General features: G+C 31.2%; 1 protein-coding gene and 1 pseudogene across 1 annotated transcript; one reads left to right on the top strand and one right to left on the bottom strand.

Moving 5' to 3' along the window:
• Positions 1–570: 570 nt before the first annotated feature.
• Positions 571–1,583, bottom strand: LOC145006743 (protein DOG1-like 4). Its single transcript, XM_078965800.1, has 2 exons — positions 1,569–1,583; positions 571–1,327 (listed from the first exon to the last, which is right to left on the bottom strand). Exons 1-2 carry the CDS (start codon positions 1,581–1,583, stop codon positions 647–649), a joined length of 696 nt encoding a protein of 231 aa, XP_078821926.1. The 3' UTR covers positions 571–646.
• Positions 1,584–3,688: 2,105 nt separating this feature from the next.
• On the top strand, positions 3,689–4,713 carry LOC145006744 (uncharacterized; annotated as a pseudogene).
• The last annotated feature ends 4,741 nt before the right edge of the window (positions 4,714–9,454 follow it).

Here is a 9,454-nt window from a genome sequence, read left to right on the forward strand (position 1 = left end):
ATTATTAAAAGGATCAAAATTGTGTTAGTTTAAAGAACAAAATAATCCCATTTATATAAGTTATAAAAGCAAGTCGAGTTTCAAATAATCTGTCTCGATAAAGACCATTAGACCCGATATATATCTTTTGATGCAACTAATATTCAGAAGTTTTATCTTAACGCTCCAACTACTTTTTAGGATGACAAAATCCAGAAACATTACTAATATTTTATGACGTCATAAAGACACATCCCAAAAATATAACCCAGAAGTATACAATGAGTCAACATCAAACAAACAAGTGAATTCAAACCATGATAATGACAGACTGCCTTTTTTCCTATCTATTTTTGTTTTTCTTAATTTTTACATGCAAAGATATTGAAAAATGTGAATTTGAATAGCTCGGGCTCAAGAACATCTATGAATCTGTGAATATACTAAATCCTCAACTTAATTTTATTAAACTGTTAACCTTGTTAATTTATAACAAAATATATATTTTTATACTTTTATTTAACATCTATGTAGTATACAAGATTAATGATATGTTTAGTGTGACAGATTCGAACCTCAAATAATCCCATAAAATCAGTACAACAAACACAAAACATGCATTAACTAAGAACTAATTGTCTCTGTTGTATCAAGAAAAACTTACAAATCACAATTTTTTGCCCCATTTCCTCAACTCAACATGAAACATCGACTGTGCCGCCAACAACTCCACACACTGCTTTGGATTCATCAAATCCAACAATCCTTTCAACGTCTTCAATCTCACACAATCCCCCATTTTCATCACTTTCTCCAACCCACTCAACAACCCCTTCACCGCCACCACCGCCACCGCATCACCACCGCCACCACCACCACCATGTCTCATATACCTCACCATCTCCACCATCCGTCGGTCCGCCATCCCCACCTGCTGTCTCTCCATCTCCCTCTCAACCTTCTCCTCCTCCATCTTAATCTTCATCCTCAACCCTTCAATTCTCTTCACCTGCTCCTCCGTCAAGTCCACCAGTCCTGTCCCCGTCAGCCGCAAAGAGTCCACAAACCGGAAAACCGCCGACGGCTTCCAACCGGTGACCCACAGATAAACGTTTTCGAATGGTGTTAACCACACTGGCGAGAAAAACGCACAAACGTCTTCATGGGCAGCTGCCCATTTAAATTTGTAGTAATTCTTGTGGTGGGTTGTCATCTTCGCCACTAAATTTTCGTAATCTGATTCGTGTGTGTAATCTTGAACGAGAAATCGAAGATATTCTTCTAGCTGACATACCCACTTCTCGTAGAATTCGCAGAACTTCTCCTCGATTGATGTCTTCATTCTTTCCTTTCATTAAAGCATGCAATTTATGGCCAACGCTATATATATATATATATATATATATATATATATATATATATATATATATATATATATATATATATATATATATATATAGAGAGAGAGAGAGAGAGAGAGAGAGAGAGAGAGAGAGATGATAGATGCGTGACACGCTTTGAGTTTGGCCAAATGCGTGGCTGATGATGCATGCTGCATGGTTTACGCGCAGCTCTTAGCCAAAGGTTGCCTGCCTCATTGTCATTGCTCTCATGCAAACCTTCTATAACACACTAAAACACACACAGACACACACTAAACAAATAAACCTTTACATGTAAACATATTTATTATCGGTTTTACATTAAAATTTTACATAAATTTATTTGGTAAAATAGATATTTAGTAATGGTAAATATACACACTAAATAATTAAATCTTTATAAGTAAACATATTTAAGGAAATCTAAAAAAAATAATACATAAATTTTGGCTCTATTAACAATAAACACACCTACGATATTTTTTTTAGTTTAATCATAAAAACCGGTTAACATTTGTAAAATAACCTGTACACCGTATAAACGGTTATTGCCATAAAAACAATTAAAAAAAAAACACAATAGTGATAATTTATATATCATTTTTGAGATTTTTTTGTGATTCTTTTTAATAAATATCATTACTATAATCATACAGATTTCATTTAAATGCAATTTCTAAATTTAGCTCCATGATATATTTGGTCTTAGAAACATAGACAAATCAACAAAAGTTATATCAATTTCATTTAGCATGAATTTTTATAACTATTATATCTCTTATATTACGGTTATTGCCATAAAAACCATCATATTTACATGAAATGTGTGCCTATGTCCAAAGTCATAATTTTTGTCCATTAATGACTCAGATTTATGTAGGTTTTGTCATTTTGGGACATTTAATAATGTTTTGTGTTAAAGATGGTGTTGTTAGTGGTAAACGGTGGTGGTGATGACAGAGTGTGGTGGTGGTAATGTGTAAATATGAGGGATTTTGTGGCAATGGTGACCGGTTAAAAGTGTGCAAAACCTGAGAAAATGTTAAAATGATTTTTTTTGGTCATATATAAGATATTAATGAACATAAAAACGAACTTTTGTTGATTTGTCGTAAAGAGTACGTTTTATGCAACACAGTGTATAATGGAGCTCTATTTAGAAATAACAACATTTGATAAACCTTTATTTTTTAAGGGGTCGTTCGATTGTAAAAGATCTTCTGTAAGTTGTAGTTTTATGATAAACGTTTTATATTCATTACATAAAAATTCAACAGTGAAGTAACATTTGTCTAGAAATGCACTTCTTGCAACAAATCAACAATGTCTCGTTATATATATATATATATATATATATATATATATATATATATATATATATATATATATATATATATATATATTGCAATTGAACATTTAAAACCTACACTAACCAGTTATAAGAGTTATTTTGAAAATGTTTATCAATTCCAATATATATATATATATATATATATATATATACACACACACACACACACAGAGACATACACACACACACACACACACACACATATATATATATATATATATATATATATATATATATATATATATATATATATATGTTTAGGTTCTATGAAAAATAAAAAACCTTAAAAATCATAAAATGCATAAAAAAAAATACTTAGAGATCACAATTTTTTTTTACTTTATATTCTTAAAAATCACAGCTTTTTATATAATTTTATTGAAATGCTTTTTGAAAGAAAACCAAACAATAATAATAATAACTAAAAATAGATTTTTTTTAATTTTTTTTTCAACGAATTTATAAAAAAGCTGTGATTTTTAAGAATATAAACAAATAAAAAGATTTGTGAACTCTAAATATTTTTTATGCATTTTTATGATTTTTAGGGTTTTTGTGTTTTCCATATAAGTTTCCCTATATATATATATATATATATATATATATATATATATATATATATATATATATATATATATATACAGAGAGAGAGAGAGAGAGTTATGTTCAGGTGTTTAAACTTATTATTGTGTTATTGTATGCTTAAATGTGGACCAATCAAAATTAAATAATTAAGGGTAATTTAGTAATTTTTTTAATAACTTCCAAAAATAATCCCTATAATTATGGTACTGAATTTTAACCTAAATAAATAAGCGTGTCTTCCTTAATCTTCCACCCGACGCTAACGTAACCTAACTCATCATCTATCTATCGTTGTTCCTTGCTTCAAATCCATCTCCATTCCCTAGCCTCCTTCCATCGTAGATGTTGCTCTATCTCATGCGAGGCAAAATCGGAAAGAATAACGAGAGAGATGAGTAGGAGAGAAGTTCCTCTGAGGGGGAGTCCGTGGGGATTACTCGAAAGAGACACCCGACAACCCAAGGCTCACAGATGCAACAATCACATTGAAGATTTTGTCCAAGTTAGTTTCTAATTTTCCTCACTTCTCCTTTCTTTGATTTGCTTGCAAGTCTGTCATTGCTGTTGCCTTGATGGATTTGTGAATTTGTTCCTTACTTTTTAGGGTTTATTGATGTTCTTCAAGTGATTTGTAGACTGCGGTGTTTTTTTTTTTTTTTGGTTCATTGAGAAAGTTGGGGTTCCATTCTATTTTAAACTATGGTTTCACTCTATGATTTTAGTATAAACGAACTTGTCGAATAAGAAATGTCTCAGAGTCCTTTATTGCAGTTTGATAGATCTACAAGAACACTAGGTGCAATATGTAATTCTATATTAATCAGTTCTTTGTAGTGTAAGAAATCTATACTAAAACTAGGTGCACTTGGTAATAATCAATTCATTGTAGTGTAAGAGATCTAAAGGAAACTAGGAGCAATTTTATAAACAGTATTATCATTTCATTTGTAATCTGTGTAGCCTTTGAGTCATTCCATGACCATCCAGAGCTTAATTATTACGTTGTGTATACATATGAGAACTAAAGTTTTGATACTACTTTAACTCCTATACTATTACTTTTTTGAATGACTATTTACATTGTCCCATTTATACGATCACTGATTGATGAACACTTCTTTCTCATGGGTTTTTCTTTATATTTTGGTACCTGAATTACTTTAATTTGTTTGGCATGTAGGCTTGTTTTGAAGGTAACCCTTTTAAGACAGTTCCTGGCCCTTTTAAGCTTTTTTGGCGTTGCATGTAATCCAAACCCGAGTAGGGAGGGTTTTGTATTCATTTTTTATCGACTGTTTTCTTTTCTCCTTTTTTGGCTAAATATACATGTTATATCTATTTGCAGCACCATTTTACTATTTGCAATTAGCACCACCAACTAGAGAAGTCAAGCTCGAGTAATCGCAACAAGGTTGAATTCTGAAAAGGTATCAAGAATGTTTATGTAGATGATTCAATAAATGATATTTGTGAGATTCCAATTCTATTGGAATGGAATCACGAATTCCAATTCTGTTGGAATGGAATCATGAATTCCATTTCTGTTGGAATCATAGAAGTTGATGCTTAAAGAACAGACCACAAAATTGAAACGGACCACATTATTCTTTTAGAGTGTATTAGCCGTTGTTAGATTTTGATGTTTTCTTTCCCATTTTGAAAGTTTTTTTTAGTTTTATTCTTTAACAATATATGTAATTCTTAATAATTGTTACCTGTTTTCTATAAGAAATAATATATTTTTTGTTTTTATTTTTCAATTGATTGTTCAAGAATTTGTTATTCTACAAGAAGTTTTTAGATTCATGATAAAGAAATAGGTTCAAAAATATTTTTATCATTTATGGTTCAAGAATATTTTTATTTTTGAATATATTCATAAACATATTATGTTAGAATGTCTGAATAAAAAAAATTATAATTCGTAAAATCGGATTTTTAAAATTAATAGAATCTATGATCCCTTAAAAAATGCAATTTTCCTTTATTAAATCTATATTAATTGACTAAATTTCCCTTGTAATTAATTAAGATGATATTTTTCAGTTATATTGAATTCAAAAATATATATTAATCACTTTCTTAAAATAAGTAAATTTGATTGGCTCACATTTATGCATACAATAACACAATAATTATTTTGAATAGGATAACCAAAGCCTCTCTCTCTCTCTCTCTCTCTCTCTATATATATATATATATATATATATATATATATATATATATATATATATATATATGTGTGTGTGTGTGTGTGTGTGTGTGTGTGTGTGTGTGAAGGGTTATTTTTTTTGTCAATAGTGTCAAAATATAGGATTTTTTTTGTGAACTTCCCAATAAATTTATTATCATTTTTACATTAAAATTTTACATAAAATATAGTAATAAAAGTTTAATAATATTTGTTTTTACCATTACTAAATATATGTTTTACTAAATATTTTTGTAAGTTAAAATAATAAATGCTTGTAAAACCCGTTTTTTCTTACTTCTATAACACTTTGTTTTCATGATATTTCTAATTTCGGGATAGGGGGCTGTAATTTGATCGAGTAAAGGTCTTTGGCTTCAAAAGAATAGGTCTTAGACCCTATCAAATACTGATAATGTTGGTTAAGTGATTAAAGTCCTCAAATTATTCTTTAAAGTGAAATGGTTAAATAGGAAAAGTAGTATTTTGGGCTTTTTGCATGGATTATCGTTTTATTTTGTCATGTATTTAGTCAAAAATAATTAGCTAGAGTTGTGAGGATCGTCAATACCTTTATGTGGATATAAAGATCACCTAAAATGAATTTGAAATGAAGAAGTTATGGTTGTTTAAAGATTGTGTTTGGGAAGTTATGCCCTACGCTAGGCATATATGGGAATATTGGATAGGGTTTTAGTGACCTACACTGAGCTTAGGTTAGGCTATGCTGAGCATAGATGAGCTGGATCAAAACCCTAAATCTATGGTTGTAAGCCCTATTTTAATGCTCTAACTCATTGAGATCATCCCCATGCTCAAACTCCACCCTCCTAAACGACCTCCTTGAAACCCTAGCCATCAGTTGTGAGTTTTGAGGTTTTGGAGTGTTTTGTGTTTACGTTTGAAGGAAGATGAGTATTGTAGAATCACTTTGGAGCTCAAATCAGTGTAGATCCGAAATTTGCATCCTCTTATCCATCTCCAGAAGGTTTATAGTTTCTATCTTGATGCCTTTTCATGTTAGATCTAGTTTGGTTTGATATTACAAGATTTTGTCCCTATAATCTTGGTTTTTGTGAGTATGGGTTACTTCAAACCATGTGAGTGTCAATTTATGTTGTCTTTGAGTTGGGAGAATCCTAAAAATGAGAGCGCGGACACTCTCATCCTTTCGTACATGAGTTCTTGAGCACAAAGATGAATTTATGGACATAGGGTTTGGTTTTGTGACTCTTATAGCCATGCAAATGGATAAAGTCAGAGACTTTATCCATTAAGATGTTAATTTAGTTTTAGTTTTGTGATTCTTATAGCCATTCAAATGGATAAAGTCAGAGTCTTTATCCATTAAGATGTTAATTTAGCTCAGATAAGAAAGAACCTTCTGTATTAAGAGCTTAATAGAGTTTTTGGGCATCAGGGGTGCTACGCTGAGTTTAGCTTTTAGTACGCTGACATAAATCGATGTGCTATGCTAAGCGTAATGTTGGACAATTGACTTTTTGACCAGTCTGACTTTTGGCCAAATTATGATAGAATTGAGTGTTTAGCTAAGAACTAATTTCAATTTGGCATTAGGTAGCTTGTGCTACCTGTTATGTTGTTGGGGTTTATTGTTGAACTTTTGTTGGTTAGCTCGGTGAGTTTTCTCACTGTACTTTGTGCTGTAACGTGTATCCTTGTGTGTAGGATGCTGCTATACTGTAGTAATCTATGTATCCTTGTGGATACGATGTTGGTGTGTTGTAGTAATATGTTAGAATAGTAGATCAGTTATGATTACCTGTATTGCTAGCTATTGTCTGTTTGTTTGTTTATGTACATATGTCGACATATTGTAGTTGGTTGGGTTGAGGCAGTCCTGCTTTGTGTTGTAGGCCAAGATACCCGGGCGGTCCAATGTACTATAGGCCTTGCAAGGCGGTCCAGTCAAACTATATGCCCAAGGGAGGGGTCCAACTACTATATGCCTTGCGAGGCGGAACAATATATTGTAGTCTCGATAGAGTGGTCTAGGCATACTATAGGCCTTGCGAGATGCTCCAGTCAGACTGTAGGCTCATATGTGCATGCATTGTATGTGTATTGTTGTAGGGGTATTTTGCAGAACTCATTAAGCTTTGGTTTATAGTTGTGGGTTCAAATGTTTTTCAGGTACTCATCGGATTGCGATGGCAAGACTGTACACACGCACATCAACAATTTTATGATTCAAGATTCCGCATTGTTTTCCTTATAACTCTTGTTTTGAATTATGGTTTATAAACAAATTGTTTGACTTTAATGTAACTTTATAAAAATGAGTATTTATCCTATTTTAGAAATGAAAATTTTTATTCCGGAATTTGGGACGTTACAACTTTCTTTAGGACCATTACTTTATAAGTAAACATATTTAGTATCAGTTTATAAATTTTTTAAAATTCAATGTATTTTGGATAAATACAACATTTTAGATTTTTATTTTTTATATTTTGACATTCTGAATATGATGTCACCAAATAGTGTGATGTTATAAAAAGCTGACACATCAAAATTCCATGGCTAACCGCTTGGTTGGCCAATTAATTGGTCCAAATTATAACAAATTTATAAAATAAATGTACAATTAAGACAAACGAAAAATATAATGTTAAAATCATATTTTTACAAATAGTTAAATATTTTTGTAGAATTTGAATAAAGAGTCTATATGCTAATTTTCCCAAACACCATTGCATAAACGAATTTAAAATCACATCACTTTCATAAATATTTTTCATCATCAAAATTATTCATCGCTATCACAATAAATCGTAGTATTACTGGCGACGGAAGAAATAGCGACAACAATCTTTAAGTATCACCAATATTGCTCCTGCTGCTACTAACAGTGTCGCCAGTAATACCAATAAAGTCAAATTTGTGTGATTCTGCTTAGTATGTTTCTTATCCATCAATTAGCATTAGAATCAAATGCTTGGTAACTCTCATCGTACATAATAAACAACGGCGACAGAAATAGTGGCGACTTTCGTTGCCGTTAATACCCCAAAAAAATGACTGCAAAATCTTCTTCCCCAACTTGTCATTGCTAATAATACTAATTGTCGCTAAAATGTCGTTGGTAATTATGTTTTGTATAGCTTGAAGAATAGGGATCATTTCTGCCCTTCGCGGCTCTCTCTCCCTCTCACTCACGCTCTGGCAATTTTGTCCCTCTACCTCCGATTTCAATTCACTTGTTTGATGTTTACACCACCACACCACCGGGAACTACCCAACTGTGACATTATAGCGGTGAAGGACAAAGAGATTTTGCGGCGACGCTAGTACATCTCCTTCATCTTTTCTCTTTTGACGAAGTTTCATACTTCAATTTCGTGATTTTAGATCACCACCACTTCTTCTGCCTTCTCCGGTGTACCCTCCTCCACCGATATCAATTTTCCGGACACCACCATCCTACTGGAAAGGTGATAGATTTTTTTTTTATCATAATCTCTTCTTGAAATTTAATACATGTATGCATATATATATATATATATATATATATATATATATATATATATATATATATATATATATATATATATATATATATATATATATATATATATATATGTATGTATGTATTGCAAAGAATTGGTGTTTTTAGCAAAGAAAACGAGAGTTGAATGTTAGATCAAATTATAATTTGAATTGGTATGTGTATCATGAACATGTTGAAGTATGTTTAAATCTGAACATTTTATGTAATGTCCCAAAAAATATAGTAAAAATTTCATTTTAATAACTCTTAAACCATATAAATGGGTTGTTCCAAAACAAACCAAAGTGATTATATCATTTAAATGTAAGAGGAAAAATCATGAATAACTAATGCGTAAAACTCTAAGGGATGTTGTGTAGTCACGTTGGGACCTTCCCTTTTGTTTCGAAAGTACCCGAGACCAATAAACATTAAACCGTAAGCACAAAGTTTAG

Source organism: Lactuca saligna, chromosome 7 (genome assembly GCF_052625555.1).
Source record: "Lactuca saligna cultivar CGN05327 chromosome 7, ASM5262555v1, whole genome shotgun sequence".
Lineage (NCBI taxonomy): Eukaryota > Viridiplantae > Streptophyta > Magnoliopsida > Asterales > Asteraceae > Lactuca > Lactuca saligna.